The 19416-nt window shown below is 39.9% G+C and overlaps 1 protein-coding gene across 2 annotated transcripts in view; it reads right to left on the bottom strand.

Moving 5' to 3' along the window:
* col5a3a (collagen, type V, alpha 3a) overlaps nt 1-19416 on the bottom strand; it is a 44836-nt gene that overhangs the window by 23081 nt on the left and 2339 nt on the right. The window contains exons 2-16 of one of the 2 annotated variants that reach the window (XM_005468724.4): nt 11079-11243; nt 10560-10773; nt 10182-10344; nt 5858-5980; nt 3975-4394; nt 3401-3520; nt 3176-3292; nt 3014-3067; nt 2886-2927; nt 2570-2632; nt 1174-1248; nt 922-1005; nt 723-779; nt 264-317; nt 63-116 (exon numbers count right to left, since the gene is read on the bottom strand). In XM_005468724.4, the coding sequence (XP_005468781.1) occupies nt 63-116; nt 264-317; nt 723-779; nt 922-1005; nt 1174-1248; nt 2570-2632; nt 2886-2927; nt 3014-3067; nt 3176-3292; nt 3401-3520; nt 3975-4394; nt 5858-5980; nt 10182-10344; nt 10560-10773; nt 11079-11243 (1805 nt within the window). The remainder of the gene's footprint in view (nt 1-62; nt 117-263; nt 318-722; nt 780-921; nt 1006-1173; nt 1249-2569; nt 2633-2885; nt 2928-3013; nt 3068-3175; nt 3293-3400; nt 3521-3974; nt 4395-5857; nt 5981-10181; nt 10345-10559; nt 10774-11078; nt 11244-19416) is intronic. The other variant, XM_005468725.4, reaches the window with a different exon arrangement.

Below are 19416 nucleotides of genomic sequence, written 5' to 3'. Positions count from 1 at the left end.
TACACAAGCTGCAGACATAAATGTTTTCAGCACTTAAACGTCCAATACTTAAGATATCTCACCCTCTTGCCTGGCCTCCCATTAATTCCAGGGGGGCCTAGCAACCCACGTGGTCCCTTCATGACAAATGAAGAGAGCAAGACAAATAGGAAAAGGTGTTAAAGGGAAGGCAAGAGGACAAAAGGAAATCAATACCATGACAAAAAAGACAAAGAGGCTATGATCGAAGGTAGGCGTGAGGTAAAAATTATGTCTAGTCTTACAGCAGAGCCACTTTCTCCACGTTCTCCTTTGAGCCCAGAGGGACCTGGATCACCCTGCGAAACAAAAGGTCATGCATGACATAACAAAGAGGGGAAACTCAACTTTTTCAAATGTATATACACATATACAAACATACTCCTCAAATATAGACCCAAACCAACAAATTAAGAATGAACTGAAAATGAATCATCTAAAAATTGTTTCATTTTTCCATCTCTTGTTTTTTTTTTTGGTTGTTTTTGGGGGGGTTGTTTGGGGGTGTTTTTTGGAAATACAGACAAATTTCTCAATTTAAATATACTGAGCAAGCATAATGATGAGGTTAGGATGGGAAAGAGAGACATGAGATTGAGCTTGGTCAGATAGAGTTTAAAGCTGAGGGTAGAGGACGTAGGAGCCCTTGAGATATGATGCAAATTTGTTAAAGGTCAGAGAGAGAGAGAGAGAGAGATTCATACCAATGGGCCCGGTCGCCCTGTAAGACCAAGCGGGCCTGGAGGCCCCCTGAGTGACATCTGAAAGAAAAACAACATTATGCTTTATGTAAGCTAAACAAGGTACCTACTGACTTGCTACATGCTACAAAATATTCTGATGGAGAACTAAATGTCAGTATGCAGTAACTTTGTATTGTGAATTTGCTTCTTTGAAGTATACCTTGGCCTGTTGCAATATAGCTTGCGCTTGGGCCTGCTGGGGGGACACCACTGGCCCCTTCTGGGAATCACCTCCAAACTGAAACTGGAGGCAATGACAAGCAGAAGTCACTACTCACTGCAGGATTTCCCAAGCATAAAGCTAGTTCAGTCACACAGCCCCCCCTTGTGGTCTTACCACTACACCACACATGGAAAAAGTGTACTCTTTGTGCGTTTGCGTGGGCATGTTTCAGTGTGTTTAAGGTCTTACTGGTAGCATTAACAGTGTTCCTGGAGGGCCTGGAATCCCATCAGCCCCGGAAAGGCCAGGCCGTCCTGGGGGACCCTGAAAAGTGAAGACAGGAAAGGGATGAAAAATAGCTTGGCGTCAAGCAAGAGAGTGAGTGAGTGAGTGAGACAGAGACTGAGTAGAGATTGAGAGAATTTAAGAGGATGGGTTGTTTTTAAGACTGGGGGTTAAAATGTCACAAGATCCAGTTGTGACGTAGCTCGTGAAATGAATGCAAGTCAACAAGATGTCCTCTGAAATCATGAAACATTTGAAAGCTAGATGAAGAGGAAAACCATCCACTCTTTGAAAAAAAATGTTGCTCTGTTTCTACAGCTTGTCTCACAAACACACACATGCACATCCACACACAAGACTTTATATTCTCTATACACATTGTGTGAGTTGTTTTATATTTTCTGACTACTGAATGAATATTTTAATAAATCAATGATATTTTTCCAAATGTTGCCTTTAGTCTTGAATTTTTAAACCATTTCTAACAGTGATGCATAATTGGAAATATTTACAATTGTGTTATCTCAAGGGTAAATAATTTCGCTTATAACAACACACTCAGAAGTGTGTTGTTATAGTATATGTCAACAAAGTGCACTTGTGAGTGTTATATAGTCCCTTAAAGATAATGTATATAATATAAGTCTATGTCAAAGCATGGCAAAAAGGTTGAGCATGGGTATCACCATAATGCTTTTCACATCTTCATGTGTAATACTTACAATAAGTGCTAAGTTTTCCAAAAGCGTTACATGTGATACGTAAAGATCAGAAGGGTAAAGAAGGGTTGTTGCATTTACATTAGGCTATTAAAATAATCCAGTAAATATTCTATCTGTACAAAAGTGTAAAATTATCCTGCAATAGGACTAAACATAATACCAAATAACTGTTCAGATGCAGTTCCTCAAAGGATTATTCTGCCAAGGTGAAAACTAAGGTGGAGGAATGATGTTAGTGCTGCTTGTCAGTTTGCCTTTGTGTCATTAAAATTCAGGTGCGACTATATCTTTAAAACTGCAAGATAATTGTCCTTTGTGGTTGCAGTAGCATTTATTCATCCACTCAGTTCTTTTTTCTACTACTAGGAAATGACAGAGCATCTGCTGGTGTCTCTGTGTGTAATTTGGCATATTTTCTATGATGAATCATAGACAACAACATTTGTGAGCCAAGATGAATCCCTGAACTCCTGCAGGTTCGTTTCAGCAAGCCGGGACATCTCGATCCTGCTGATGTGTTTCACATTAAGGTCACAGTCAAATTCAGAATTGAGTCTCGCAGGTGAATGGAAAAAACTGAGGTCAAACTAATTCACTCTGCATTTAACGAGTGAGCCCAAGTCCTAAAGCTCACTCACCAAGTCACCTGGATCTCCCCTGGGTCCTGGAGGTCCTACTGGACCAGCTGGTCCAGGAAACCCCTGTGGAAGATACATTTAGTCCATATTTGATTACATAAACGCAATAATCGTTTACCAATAGTCGGGTACATATATCAATTCTACATACTAACTACTGTTCAAAAACTTAAGGTGCAAGGGTGCAAATTACGTATTCTTCCCTTGAAAGCCCTACTACTATTGCCACAAACACTGCAGTTGCATAACAATGTCTAACACTGAAAATCTCAGCATTTTGCACCTCATCTGAAAAGTTCAGGTAGAATTTGTTTACCTCTGGCCCTGGTAGCCCTGGGGGTCCTTTCACTATTGTACCCTAGAAAAACATGGAGAGTATCAAGTTATTTTCCATACTCATAGCCAAACGACTAGCCTATTCATTAAAAGTCTGTAACAGTTCACCGGTTCAATAATAGCTGGCTCTCCCTTCTGGCCTTTCTCTGCTCTGAGGTTAGCCTGAGGAGGGGTAAAAGATGAACAGATGCGGACTGTCAGAAATCACTTAACACAGGCAATTGAAAACATGACCACTCACTTGATGTATGAGGTCACTGTGAGATTTACCTCTCCATCCCATGTCTGAGGCCTTTCCCACTGTGCATTGTCAAAGCCATCCTCGTCTATTTCATACTCCTCATACTCTAACTCTGTATCATTCTTGAAATCGTCATATTCAAGAATCTGTTAAGGAATAACAAACTATTAGTGACTGGTGTAGTAAAAACCAAATAACCTCACAGTGTTTCTATGCTGTGCTGAAGACATTTCTTGCGTTTGCGTTTAACCCACCTCATATTCAGTAACATTTGGGCCCACTGTTACTGTGGAAACTGAGAGATTATGATAAAGGTCTTCTAAAAGGACATCTTCATACTCTTCCACCACTGGTTCCCTTACAGGTGTGTCCTCCTGCAGGCGAGCACACAGACTTAAGTGAGTCAGAGCAGAGATTAACCAGGCGGCACTGGGCATGTCTCTGTGCCACGCACTGCCTAATAAAAACACTGTATTGTACCACATGGATGTTAGCAAAACAGGTGGATTATATGGGAGTGCACTGGTTAACCAAGATAAAAGCTTACAGGTGTGCAGTTAATTACAGTGCTTACAGTGTTATTAATTGACAGACTACATCAGATTCATGTGACAGCATGACAGAGGCTGCTGCAGCAACAGAAACAGTGTGAGTGTGACAAATTAGTTTATGTGCAAATTATAAACAGACAAATACATAGTGGTGGTAAGTGATTGCAGAGGTGAGAGGAGGAAGAGGTGCTCTCTAAATATTAGGGGAGTGATTGGTTAGAGCTGTAAATAGTGGGAGGGATCGGAACGGACAGCATCTACAGGCAAATTTGTCTACCTCCTCGGTAACCTTTGACACAGGCAATGTCCTAGGTATGAAAGTAGAGGATTCAGTTGTGAAGTCAGGTTCATGTGTTGGTATCTCCGTGAAGGTCTTGTAGAAAACATCAGTTGGAATGGTAGTTTCTAGGGTACTCTTAATTTCTGGCAACTTAGTTGTCTGAAAGGTTGCCTGGGTTCGATATGGAGGCAGTATTGTGGAAACTTTAAGGAAGCCTTCCTCCAGAGCTTCCTCTTCGTGTTTTTTCTTTCTGGATCTCCTCTTGCCCTTGCCCTTGCCCTTGCCTTTGCGTTTGTCTTTAGAGCCTTTATCCCTCTTCTTTTTGTTCTTTTTTCCTTTCTTCTCCTTTTTGGGGGCCTCCTTTGGTTCAGCTGGCTGGTCACTTTGCATCAAGGCATCAGACCCATATTGGAAGGTCTTTTATGAAAAAGTAGAATGCAAGATGAGGACATAGATGGAGGATGGAGAAAAAACAAACACTGCTGTAAATTGACACCATAGAAATAGCCTGCTTCAGGAAAGCCAAGAAATGTAATCAGGTCCCATGACACCCTTACAGATGCCCACTGTAAGTTCCAATGAGCTGATAAAAGCCTGACGCAAAAATGAAACGAGAAGGAATACACAAATATAGATTCTAAAAAAACATATTTACTTGTGTGCTTAGAGGTCACAGTGCCTTTGATGCTACAAATTTGTTAATTATATGCAAAAAGTGTTCTCTACTAAGTGAACAAATGTGAAGGACCGCACCCTCCACAGCAGCCCTAGTCTCTCATGTTGCCCCTTGGGAAAATTAAGTGCCCACCCCTGCTCCAGACTGACGTCCGTTACATGTCAGTGTTAGGAATGGCCCCTGCCTGAAAATGATGTTGTAGGCAAAGTCTGTAAAAGACATCAGTGACATGAATTAGATCCACTTTTAAACAAGGTCAGTGTGTAAGGCAGAATGATGGGAAGTAGGTCAGTGGAGTGACAGATGTTGACATATTCTGGACTCAAGAGTTCATTGCTCAGCTGTAGCTCTTTAAAAGCCAGCTGGATGACTATCGAAATGGACACACGGTACCATTAATGAACCATTCTTGCATGATCATCAGTGGCCTGGCTCAACAAGTTGTGCATTCATAATTTTTTCACCATTTTTTCAATGTGGCATACGCACAAAAAATAGACAAACACAGAAAACATTGTGTGTGGTTCATGAAACCCCCCCACACAGCTGCTTCCTTCCTTTTATCTTATCTCTATCTTTCATACAGCACCAAAGACATATACAGTAATTTATGTCCATGATAGATCCGCTTTTATACATCCCTTAAGGAAAGGAAGAGCTATTATATCATATTTGAGTTATGGGCTTCTGGCACTGTCTGTGTGTGCGTTTCTGTGTGTGTGTCTATTTTGCCAAAAGAGCACCTGACCATAGAACTGCTCCACTGCTGGCTGTATTTAAAAGAAGATACACTTACTTTCCCTATTCTGTGGTATTCGTCCAAGTCTCTTTTTAAAAGCCCTCAGTACCTTTGAAACATGTAGCTGTGTGCTTTTGCTCCTTTAACTGATTGGCTGTGAAATAAGAGTTTGGCAGCCAGAGAGATCTGCCATTAGGGCAAGAAGCAGAATTTCATGATACTGCTTAAACGTTAATACAAAATGTTGGGCTACTATGAAAAAAAAAAGACAGTGAAACAATATGTACAACATTTTAAAATTTCCAGGCCTTCGTGTTCAGATGAAAACGTAAGCCAGGACTCTACAGTTATTTAAGGTCACCAAAAGCTTGGCTTCACTGTAAAGTTTGAAGTGTCAAAGAAATATACAAAAATTTGCACACATTTTTCCAGTAGGCATCACCTCCGCTCAATGGTAGTACTGACCTCCTGCAGGTTCAGCGCTTGGCTGTGATAGGGCAAAGCTGAGTCACAGTCTGGTATGTAGTTTACACAGTAGTTGGCAGCAGCCTCGCTGTCCTCCACAATCAGCAGTTGTTGAACATCTCCCTGAAAAAAAAAAGAAAAAAAAACAAGATAAAGAAATCATGCAGCTGCTACTGCATGCTGAAATGACATTTGGGATGGAACAGAAAATAGAAATTAAACACTCCCACTTGACAGATGCTATGAGAAGATTTGGCTACATTGCTAAATGTAAAGCAGAGTGTTGTAAAGGAGTGCCACAAACTGTCAGCAATAAAATTGTTACTGACTATTGGACCTCTTCTTGGCCATAACCCCACGAGGGGCCCGAGTGTGTACACGAAACAGTCAAGCAGCTCTCTACCGCCGCCCCCCGTCAGGACCTTTCACTTCCCGTCCTGCCCTGTGGGCACTGCCAGAGTGTATATATAGACACACAGAGAGACAGCATGGCTGTACCCTGCAGCACTGAACCCAGAGCCTGTTTTGGCTTTAGCGGCCTTAAATGCAAGACGACTGTAAACTTCTATCAACATCATATTTCACATCAGTCCTTCTTGTACTGAAATGACAAGGTTAATTAGTTTATAATGCCAACGAATACTACAGCTATTATCAAGAAAAATACCAAAAATAATGTTTAAATAAAATTATATTAAAGTATATTTAAGAAAATTTTATAATTTAACTATTTTTTGGCTCAGATGAGGATGAATAAATATGAAAATAACAAACACAAGCTTCATAGTAAAAAAATAGGAGCTGTGGGGCTAATTTCTGTGAGACATGGATCAGAGAGTAATTGACAAAAAAACACAGTGCTGCCAGCCCCACAGGACAGTGGCTGATAAGGTTTTGATTGAATTAGTGATACAAATCTATGTAACTGACACGCTATAGCAAACATACAGCCTGGTGAAATGTGTCCAGGGACAGTTGGGCAACCATTTATAATAAATTAAGTTAGATTAAGCATTTGATTTTGTGGTAATTGTAGCCCCATTGTAATCTCTTTAATTAAGATTTAGCTGCCAGAGGTGAAATAAATCTAAACACATCACTTCTCCTTTACCCACCGCCTCATATTTCTTCCAGCACAACTCAAATCAGCAGTGCATGTCCATGCAAAGCCTTGATCATCGTGAACAAAACTGTAATCCTAGGAATGACTGTTCAAACAGTCATTTATGCTTTAATGTATTAAACATGAAAGGATTTGTTATCCATTTATCCCCTTTTTCTTCCTGTTTTGGCCAAAAGCCCATGTCAAGCAAAGGAAATTATTGCACTCTAAGGTGTGACAGAGAGAGAGAGAGGGAGAGAGGGAGAGAAAGAGAGAGCTGTAGGGAGATGGAGAGAGAGCGAGAGAGGGCAAAAAGGAGCTAATCCAATCTAATCCAATCTCAATTCAAGATCAAAGGAAATGCTTCCACAGACAAGTTTTCCTGTTTTTCTTGCCTAGCAGGAGCCCTCTCTTCTTGAAAAACACAGCAAGTGAGTGTTGCACCAAATCGTGTGTATGCTGCCATTATTCATTTAGGTTGGGGCAAGGACATCTAAAGAGGCTATGTGAGGGCGTGTTGAAAAAGGAGTACACCTCAGCTGAACCTGCAAATTTCCAGTGACGCCCAATCTTCTTTCATGTTGTTACACATGTCACTGTTGGCACAGGCTCATTAACGTTTAAAAGTCCACGCCACTTCCCCCTGCTGTCTCCTATAGGGGGTGTTTGGCCAGATAGCCAATAATCTTTACCAAATCATAAGTAACTAGACCTTCTCTGTGGAGTTGTCCAGCCTTCGCCTAATCAGATTTCTTGTGTGAGTCATAATCTTGTGTGCGTGAAGGAGCTAGTTTATAATAAGCGATCTCACAGCAATAAAACTGCATTTTGACACTAACAGATGCTCACGTCTAACCAAAAACATCTGACTATCATCAGCTATGAGTCATTAGCAAGACAAAATTAACTTTGACTTAAAGAGACTTTGATTTATACTTCTCTATTTTTTAATGGTAAATCTATGTATGCCTTTGGTAAGCATCTCAATAAAGCTAAACTTTAAAAGATATAGTTGAAAAAACTTTGTTTCAACATGCCTTACAAGCAGAGCCAAAAATATTTCTTATTTCCTGTACTAAGTGAGACAGAAAGAATCTGAATTTCCTAACAAATAAATACTGGGCTGGATTTTATCTGAGCAGTCAGCATGTTGGAGACATACAAACATGGCACATAGCAGCCAAAAAGGAGTCCAGTCAGACCTAAAATTTGCTTTCCTATAAAAAGCAGGGTATGAATGCAAAACTTCTGCACTCATTTGTAAGCAATCTGGAAGCAATAGAGACATTAGTGGCTGACCAAAGTCCCCATGCTCCCACGCTGAGCTCCCACGGTGGGAGAACTGGGCTGGAACACTGACCTCCTCCCCAGAACCAGGGTCTGGGAACAGAGGGCCAAAGGTCATCCTACTTAATTTTTTTTTCCCTGTGGCACCAGCCTCACCCAAGGTGTACAACTTTGATAATCAGATAACATATGTGAGAAACGTGTCTTTTATCGACACTTTTATCAAAAAAATATAAAGTTGAACAAATTATTTTGGGTTACTTAACACTCTACAGAAAACAAGATTTAAAGACTCTGATAGACTAGGCTGATTGCACACTTCCTTACACGTGACCACAAAAAGTGCATGTATTAAAGTAAAGGATGGATCTGATTAAGGATGGTCTGAACAGTATTAGTCATCACCACAAATTTGGTATCATCATCATAACTTTTCACAAACGAAGACGAATAAGAGCATGGGAGTGTTTTTGGAGCAAAGCCAAAGATTAAATAGTCTCCCTTGCTTCTGAACAGGGAAATTTATAGAGCCCACAAGGAGACACATTTCTTAACTGAAGTGGGGATATAAAATAATTTAACAACTGGAATGCCTGAGAGGAAAGGGTAGGAAGGAAAAAAAGAGTGACTTACAACATGAGATGGTCAACTTACGTTAGATTATTGCAGAGGAAACATGAAAAAATGTGTGGACAGGGTTAAGGAATTAGTTATTGATTATATATGAAAAGGAAAAGGCTATAGGTGTTCATTTGTCAGGACTGAGGAAATCTGTTTCTATTGGTAAAAAAAAGACAGAGTGAGGTTATAATAACCCTTCCTCTGGATGTTCATAATTTCAGATGCAGTCTTCCTTTTTGCAGACTGTGTAGTATTCTTAGGTCACTGATGGAGAAGGAAAACCGTCTCTATTTCATGCTGTGGATGAGAGACTTAGAGTGGAGCTTCATTGGGAATGACAATGGGGCATGGGTTGAGTATTGTTATGGAAAGCACACAAAATTATTTATGACAAAAAAGAGGAATAAAAAAACACAAGTTTTTTTGTTATGGGTTTCTTTTTTGGCTTCTCCTTTTTTCCATGCATATTGATACATTTAAACAAATCTTTGTAACTGAACAAGGATTAAATCACCAGCTGTTTCAGGTAGATATATGCTGGCAACCCCCCCTCAAGAAATGCATAATTACTGGATTTGAGGAGGGCTTGATTATACTGGTCATATCTCCTTTCTACTTCCTCTGAAACACATTTCTTTTTATCTTTCTCTTTTTGTTCAATAGCACTTGATTAACATTAATGCCCTGTCATCCCATTCTCTTTGCATTTTCCCCTTTTTTTCTGTAAAATGTTCTTTTTTATAGTTTGTACAGTAAAGTTTGTATTTTGTTGTCCTGTTTCACAGGCTGGAATGAATGCTATATTATGACAGACAGACAGGTAGATAGATAGACTCATCTTAGGCATAAAAGAGCTAAATTGGTATTAGTATGAAACATTAAGAAGCTGAAGAGGCTCACAAACACGAGCAACTCATGCAAATGAAAACAAGGTCATCTTGTCAGATACAATGTGCACTGCGTTGCATTGCATATCAGTGAAACTAGATACTTGTATACCTCAATAAATTAATGCACAAAGAACGCACACTTGATAGGAATTGACTACACTGGCTTGCCTCAAGTAACTCTAGGGTGAAATGTTTTGCCCAAGAACATTTTAGCATGTGGAGACTAGAGGAATAATTCATAGCCAACACAAAAATAATCTATTCAAACTTTTATTTTCTGTCTGCTTAATTAGATGTGCAGAAATGTTGAGTGAATACTAAAAAAAACCCCAAACAAACATATTTTAAAAACCCAGAAAATTTTACTGCCTGAAAAACTATAGAAACCTTTAGATTTGAGCTTTATTTTTTCATAATGCCCTACCTCAAATACTTCTTCATCCAGCAGCCGTGTCCCAAACACAGTGACACCCTCTGTGCTGACTACAGCATTGTCCCCTCGCAGCAGTTCCACGGTCTCTACTTTCTTGCAATCCAAGTAAAGTGTCACAGTTTTATCCTGCACACTATAGGCTATCCGGTGCCATCTGAAAGAAACAAAGATAAAAGGAAACTTAACACACTTCGGGCTTGAGGCATTGACTTTGTCTGTTTAAAGGTTAAGAAAGTTGTTGCAAATGCAGTTAATATCATTTATGTATTTATGCTGGTGTGCTGGTTTGATCTACCAAACACACAAATCAACTTCACTCTAAAATGTAATAGAGCTTATGTAGAAGATATCAGCCCTCAAACTACCCACTTTCCATCAGCAAAGTTGACCTTCTTGAAAATGGGGTACATTTCTGGTGCTGGCTGCCCGTCCTGATCCTCATATAGGAAGACAGGTGACCGGCCTACTTCGAGCCCCAGCTGTTGTACTCCCTGGTCATCATACAGCGAAAGCAGGAAGAACTGGGAGCCCTCTTGAGCTCGCATGGTAGTCATCAGGGAGAAATTCTCAGGAAACGTGGTATCTGAAGGGAGAGAGGAGAGAACAGGAGAGAGTTGATAAGAGAGCACAGCAGGGACCCCTCACCCTCACTATAGTGACAACTGAGTAGAAATAATAATGGTTAAAAATATTGCCAATGAAAGCCGTCAGCCCAAGAGGAGCAGTACAGGGAGTTTGTTCATATTTCTTAAGGTTTTGCTGAAATGAGCTGTGACACATTTAAGTGATTTCTGCTTGTTTCTTTGGAAAATTTGAGAATTTCTTTCTCTATATTACACTAAAAACGACTCTGTATAAAGTCTTGTAGGGAAAAAAATAGCCTACTACCAGGGAAGAGCTGTTTGGTGGGAGCACTGAGCTGGATCCTTTTGATCCTGTAGGCCAGGTCTGCCTCCTCTGTGCCTCTCCTGCTGGTGCAGAGACCAGCCTCCAAGGACACCCCCTCCATCTTCTCTGACAGCTTCAGCACTTGCAGAACATCAATGGAATCAGCTGGAAGTGAAAGGAAAGAAAAGAAATTAGCCATCTGTCTATAGTTCTACATCACATAAAACAATTTAGTGGGTTTTTTTCTTTCTCATAAACTTAAGCTAATTTTCTCTCTTTCAACAACATGATGTTAACTTGTCTGACTTCCATATTTTATCTGTATTTCTGTATTCTTGTATGAAGAACTATAATAAAATGCTGAGTGGAGGTTGTGTTTTTGCTTGTCACTTTAAAACTTAAATTCTGCCAGTGTGACAGCACTTTTGTGTCTGGCTCAGTTAAGTGCTGGTTGCTACCAAGCTGAAAGGCAGGGTTTAATGAGGCTGGAAGCTTGTTTGAAAGTGTGGAGACTTCCTGCTTCCTAGGAGTCGGAAGAGAAAAGCTCCTCTGAGATGTGGCGGCAGGTGGCCAGACTACTGTGGGTGTTATTATAGGACTGGGGTAGTACAAAGCCTAATCATAATCCTGCTCTAGCACACCTGGCAGCTGACACCTGCACACCACTCACTCTGCAGCAGCTAACAGCAATATGCCCCCCATCTTGTTCATCACACTGAACAATTCACTGGTTTAAATTAGTTCATCAGTGATTCATTACTTAAACATATTTAAGTAAGATATCTAATTATAATATTCATTTTTTTCTGAAAAAATGTAACATCTATGGTAACGGGATGACACTTTTCATATTCCCATGAAATTCCCTTTGCACGTATCTGAAATACAGACAAAGAAAAGGCAAATTAATACTATGAAGGTACCTGATCACAGTAAAATGGCTCATTCCAAAAAAAGCTGTTGAAACCTAAATGGACTAAACTTCATTACTACTTCAAGCAAGAAAAATCTTGAAAAATAAGAATTTTTTTTCATGTAAATGCATATTATTAAATTGTACTTATTTGCAATAAGTGGAGCAACTTTTGGCCTGACGGATATGAAATGTACTCCAGTATAAAGTCTCTCTCATTATAATGAGCCTGTGCTGTATTTGCAGTATGCTGTTCGTGTAATTTTAGATGTTCCGCTGATAAAATGCTGCTATGAGCATTAGCCAGGATCAGAGCTTTGTGTGCAGCCAGTCCCCCACCAGCTGCTAGAGAGAGCCACTCAGCACTTAGCATTCCAGGCATCTGAAATGAGGATCCTAAACCCAAATTGCCTCCTGAAGCTCTTGTCTCTCATACAGAACTCTCCTTTTATCTCCTTGTTAATTAAACATATGGAATGAGTTTACTGTTGTCCAGATAGCGCTTACAGAAAAAAACACTGTGTTGCATTTTATGGCATTATTTATTTGCATAGCATACATCCTTTATTCAAATCAGCTCTGAGAGCTCACCCTCTCAGAAAGCCAGCATGGCAACATGGTTGTAAAGCTAGTAGCCAGGCTCGAACAATGTAAAACAAAAAGCACAGATCTAAAAGCGTTTAAGATCTCAAAGATTTAATTTTGCATTTATGCACAGTGATAAACAAGCTTTGTAAATTAAGTAGTTACAGAAGGTCCTATCTTCTTTCAACAGAAACTTTAACTGTTATACTCCCACACACTGCCCAGACTTATAACCTGATTGAGGACTGGCATTCCCTCCTGTTGCAAATTTCTGGTTGTGGTTTTCAGTTTTTTGTATTCTCATATCTTTAGGAAGGCTGTGTTACTTCTCGGTATTTTCACTGTGCAACATTTTAAGAGTTTTCCTCAACACTCAGCAAAATTATCAACAATAGTACCAAAGACCTTGTATGTCTTTTGCTGCGTACAACCATCAGGTTGAAAAATAATGACCAATGACTAATGGCAGTGTATTTATGCATGTGACTGTATGTAAACCTTACATGTAGCATTACACATGTAATAATGCATCAATCAATTAATTTATTTATTTATTCCCTGCAAAAATACATTTATACTGATACTTGTTAAATGACTTCATTACAACACACAGCTTCTCTTCTACCAAGCCCTGCACACTAACATCTATAGCCATAGTTACTATTGAAAATACACAAAAAAAATGCATTTGGTTGTACTATTAATTTATAAATTTGATATTTACTAAGCTCAGCTTTCCTTCTAAAGATTTTGCTTACTTTGAAAGAAATATTAGAAAAATGTGTTTTTTAATTTGAACTCGTGAGTGTAATTAGGCAGAGAAGAGTGACATAATAAATTAAGCACATGATCTGAACAGTGAATTTAACATATATTGTTCATTTTCCTTTGGTGATGCCTAGCGACAGACTCCACCATTTTCTTGCCAAGTGAGAAGGAGAAAACTCCGTTAATGAAATCACCACTAATCCAAATTACCGCAAATTTTACGTTTCACTTACCTGAGTCCTCTGCAGTAAACCGGCCAAATCTGTTAATCACAGATTTGGCAGTATATCACAGGATCAGGTGCTGAGAGAGGCAATAAACAGATGGATAGGGAAAACATACCAAGACTCTTTGAATTATTATTGAGATGTGATCAACAAAAAATTATATGGGCTGTCCTGCTGGTTAAATTTGCTACCAAAATGAACTTGTTATAACCAGTTCACCTTTGTGACACTTAATATAAGCAATTCACCAAAAAAAACCTAGGAATTTTCTTAGCTGCATGTGCAGTTCAATGTTGCAGGAGCCAATCACAGTGGTCATAGGAGAAGAGATAGGGCACGCTGAACCTTAACCAGGCAACCAGTCTACCATATGATGTCAGAAAACATGTCTTTGGACTGTGATAGAAAGCCAAAGTGAACCCATGTAGAGAACAGCCGACTAGTGAAGTCAAAACCGAGACATCTTGCCGCGCGACAACAATGACAACCAATAACCACCACACAATGGTGCAGATTGATGGTTGGATGACCAAAAACTCTCTGTTGACTGCCTATGGAGAAGCAAAAGACATAGCACTCTAGAGTCCCCCTTTTTCATCTAGCTAAATTCTCACTAAATAGTTAAGTGTTTACATTTCTATCTTTATTTCTAGCAAAAGTTTACTTTGGACTTGTCCTCATGTCTGGGTTCCAATCCTTAATGTTTGTATTTCATTGACTTGGTAGATTCTCTGTCTAATCCCAAGAGAGTTCTTCATTGCTCTGGTGTGGCCTTGTTTGATTCCTGACTGCAAATCAATTTCCTTTGCAAAAGTAAGTCCAAATCCAGTATACACACAATGTTCCTCTATCTGAGGATGCGAGGTCATGAGGCAATGATGTTTGGAACTGAATAATGTTTTAAACTAAAGTCTTGTGGTTTTAATTATAGAGGATTTTTAACATTCAACTGAATTTAGACAGCACCTGACAAAATGACCAATGTAAGCTAACATAATTTGCTTTTGAGCACAATTTTTTAATTACCATCCACAGATTAATTTAATAATGCAACTACTGAGTCAGGGAAGATTTATTTTTCCTCTAATCACTATGAGCTTTAAAGCTGTTACCCAATTCCAAACATTTTTTTTAAGTATGGGCTGACAGGAGACTCTTGACCTCTGACTTTCACAAGATAACAAAGAAAAGTGGAAAAACACAACAATGCCACAGGGAAAACTGAGAGACAAGCAGCAGGAACTCCTTCAAAAAAGGATCCATCAGTTTAATGGGCTACACTGAAAGAAAGAAAGAAAAATAGCCACGGATCTGTTTGGTAAGCTGACTCAGAGGGCATAGGAAGTCACTGTCCTGACTTCCTCTGTCCTTAAATCTATCAAACTCTCACTGATGTTACAGCTTGATAGATTTAAGGATGACTATCCCTATTTCACCTCACACCTTATCTGGCGTAAAAGGAAGAACTAAGAGTGGTGGAAGATTGCCAAATGAAGTCTGGATCAGTGAAAGAATGTTATCTATTCCCTGCTTTGGAGTCTCTTATGTCACCTTGAGTTGTGTCAGTTCTTGCATCCTCCTTACCTATCCTGCAGCACTGACTGTCTGAACAGGTTCTGCTCGCATCTCATTATGCTTTGCAGTATTCGTGCCCTTACCTCACCCTTCAAATTATGTTAATTCTACAGAAACTTGGGAAGAGTAGATGAGCATAAAAGAGAACATCTGGTACGGGCTACTGATAAACAAAACGGTCCCCACCATTTGGCTGAATGTGCTGTGAAACAGCATCAGAAATTCTCAAAGGACTGATGACTCAGAATGTTTTCCAATCACGCCAAAAGGTCAGACTGTTTGGAAAGGGGCTGAAATGTCCAGCAATTGCACAGACACCGGGCATTTTTTCAGAATAGTCACAGCTAACATGCACTGAACACCATATGATGATACATAATCATGCATATAAATGCATACAGTTCAATGCCTAAGACACTTGTCAGTCTGTTTTTTTGTTTGTTTGTGCTTTTATCTTTGAGAACACCATGTCTGTCCCACAACAGTGACAGGCACAGTTTTCCTCATAGTAAAAAGCTCTGCAGTCCAACTCAGAGTTCCCATGTAAATACAGCCAAACAATCTACATCTCTCTCTGTGTCTTCTCTGGCTGTGTGACACTTGACATAGTCTCTCCATCGCCTGCGGTCATACAACTTAGCACCACTTCAGTCGTAGAAAGACATAATGTGTTCTCTGTGTTTGAAAAGCAAATGTCTCCAAAGACATTCTCCATGACTCATACCACCTACGCTCACAACCATCCCTGAAAATACCCCTCTCACACACACTATTCTGTCCAAAAAAACTGAATCCTGAAACTGGGGACTTTTAAAAAGAAATGCAGCCAGAAAGAAATCTCAGCTATAAGAACTTCCCATAGTATCTTGGGCCACACCCTGAGATGAGTGGAGGAAGAGAATCTTAATGACCAAAATACTTTTCAGATGTAGCCTATAACAAATAAGACAGAAAACATGTGCACATGAAGCTGAAATAAACAGCCAGTGAATTATTCTTTTTAGATGGGTATATGAAATCCATCTAAAATCTGTTTATTAAAATCCAACTCAGCACAAAATCTGCTGTTGTGAGAGTATTTCTTCAGAAAATGGGAAAAGATGTAAAATATTGAATGGTACTGAAAATGATGACAGACACAGTGGTCGAATAAATCCAGACACATTTTCCCCCATGGCTGCAAGAAAAATAGCCTTTAATCTAATTAAGACTGGGTGTGACCTTTTGTCTGGGTCACGACTGTGTGGACAGGAACACTCTGAGCTGCGGAGAGCTAATGCATGCGGAAGAGACACGCATGCACAAAAAAAGAATAATAAACTGTCTGCACACCTAGTCACAGCAGAATAGACAAAAACTGTTTATAGCTCAGTTCTAGCTTTAACATTCCCAGAGGAAGAGAAAAGCACGTTGGAACACTGCCTTTGTAACAATTTCTCTCTCACCATATTAATTACCGTGTCAAACACTTTCCTCATTTGCTTATAAATAAAAGTAACTGAAACACAAGAATACATTTGTGCAACTACTGCAAAAGCATTTTTTTCGTTCTTTGGACATTGCTTATATACTGAGGCCACAACAACCTAGTATTGACTAAATATCTCTCGTGCCATTAAAGCATCGGTCATAGTCAAAGGACCTTTAGAGATCTGTGTGCATGTGTGGATCAGGCTTGTTCTGGCACATACAGCTGAATCTCTCTGAGCTTAGGATCTGGGGAATCTGGAGGCTGGATCAGTGCCTTGGGCTTTTTGTTGTGTTCCTCAAGCTGTCCCTGTGCCATTTTTGAGTTGTGGAGGGTGCGCTGTATAATGCTGGGGAGGCTGCTGTTTTGAGGGAATGCCTTTGCCTGGGGTTGTGTTTGGTCTGGAGCAATGTGTAGGTGGGTCATGCAAGTGAGAATATCCCACACGAATACCAGGACCAAGGACCCAAGGTTTTGCAGAAGAATACTGCATTTGAACAAGATGATCTGTGTCATTTATACAACATGGCAATGGTTTAAATGTTGTGGGTGATAGGGTTATGTCTGTCTGTCTGGTTGCTTGTCTGTGGGCAAGATATAGTCATCACACTGGTGATCAAAAGAAAGGTTGACTATGAAGAGAAATGTGTAACAGCCCACAAAGAGACTTTTTAGTAAAGGGCACCAGAAACAAACACCCAAAGTCCTCCTTATCAGATGTATGAATAAATATTGTTACCCTGCAGTGCCAACTTAAGTGCTTTTTCCCCCCAGCATGTGACTGTCTAAGAAAGTGTGTTTCACAGTGTCGTCATGGCAAAAATTTGCTGTAAGATACACCTACAGTTGCTGGTACAACTACTTTGTTCGTTTGTTTGTTTGTTTGTTTGTTTGTTTGTTTTGAGGGTGGGGAACGTCATTGTCATTTTGGTTTTTTGGCAGAAGCTTCAATGCCTGCCTGTATGTCTTTGGCCGGATTTTGTCAATATGATGGGTGTGGTCGGAGTCAAGTCAAAGTTTTACTTTGAAAGCCTGCAGTGCATAAAAATGCAGAGATATTTATTACACTGAATTTGTTGTGTTTATAGATCTGCTTTTGGTTATCACTGACAGTTTAGGAGCGTGTCAAGTCAGCAGTTGCACAGATGGTCGCTGGGAATTTTTGTTAATCATTTTCTCAGGGGTAACAAGTTAGGAAGTCCGATTAATGGGGTCAATCAACGCCAGGATGTGAGTAAACAGGAGAACCTAATTGAATATTAAGTGTTCTGTCTTAAGCATGTATTATGTAAACCAGGTATCTATCATATGCCCCTTCACAATAAGAACTTGATCTATCTCAAGTCTACACTCAAATTAATTCAAACAGGTGAACGGAAACAAATATTACAACAACATTGCTGATTGTCAATGTAGGTCACTGGGCATATGTGGTTGTTTGGGCTAATGCCCACATCAGTAATACTTTTTGTGTTGACACTAAATGGTGGAATCCAGTTACACATTTTGCTCCAGTTCACATCAGTACCACATTCTTCAGTCTCCACAGTTTGTTTTGCTCATGTTTGCTCACAGCACGACAGGCTAACAGGCCAAAAGCTGTTTGGCCCATAGGGAAAACACCTGCCCGTCAAGGCCCATAACTGGACAGGCAATACACACAAACATACACAGAAACACACACACATTTATACTACTAGGCTTGTCAGGACTTTCTTTCGCTAATGTAAATCCATTCTCTACTGCAAGGCTCACAATGGTCCTTGTTGATTCAAATCATCAAGCCCTGGGCAATAGTGAGGAAAAAATCATGCACATCTATGCATGACCAAGCCCATTTTAGTTTCAAATGCAAGCTGTCATCTAGAGTTTGATACATAACACTAAGGCAGCTTTATGGAGAGCAACAGGGTTTCCAAAATCAAAGCAGAAGACTGTATTATAAAATAAAATATTCACAAACTATGTGTAATACAGGTACAGACATGACTGTTTAATTTTTGCTCCACAGAAACAGTATAAAGTGTAAAGTAAAGTGTAAAGTGTGTTGTGTTAGTCCCCGAAGGGAAATTACTCCTCTGCATTTAACCCATTCACCCAGTGAAGCAGTGGGCAGCCACCAGTGCAGCGCCCGGGGAGCAGTGTGTAGGGGCGGTACCTTGCTCAGGGGTACCTCAGGGTAGCCGTTCAGTGGGGTCGAACCCCCGACCTTCCGATCATGGGGCAGACACTCTACCTACTGAGCTATCCCTGCCCTATAACTGGAACTCAGAGACCAAGATTACTGCAATGTTAGTGGTCATATATGGTTTTAAATGACTTTGATAGGAACTCTTAACAATTATTCAGAGACCTCTTCAGAAATGGTGCATGTGATGGATGACTTTGAAATAACTTTTCTAAAGTTCAGAAATGTGGATATTAAAGCAAATGACATGTGAGGATACATGGACAGAAAGGAAACTCATCTGATGTTTGTTCATTGCAAGTCCACAGGAAGCCTTTCCAGCTAGTCTCCCAAAAAGCTGCTTGGAGCATCCAGTGATCAGGAACTCAGAGTCATAGAAGCCTGAGGGGAAGGGAGTTTCTGGAAGCCAGATGTCCATTGAATACTATAGATTGAGGTTTGGCGCCACAAAGTGTATAGGCATCATATCTAAAGATTAAACACTTGGGGGAATTCCAAACAGTCTGCTTCATCACAATGTCAGAGAAGCAGTTTTGATGTGATACTTGCAGCATCAGCAAGTAAGGACAGACATCAGCATATCTAACACTTCTCATGTTCAATGATTCAGTTAG

The sequence above is a fragment of the Oreochromis niloticus genome, linkage group LG4, assembly GCF_001858045.2.
Source record: "Oreochromis niloticus isolate F11D_XX linkage group LG4, O_niloticus_UMD_NMBU, whole genome shotgun sequence".
Lineage (NCBI taxonomy): Eukaryota > Metazoa > Chordata > Actinopteri > Cichliformes > Cichlidae > Oreochromis > Oreochromis niloticus.
The sequence above is the reverse complement of the archived record's forward strand: the minus strand, read 5'-3'. Positions and strand labels throughout refer to the sequence as shown.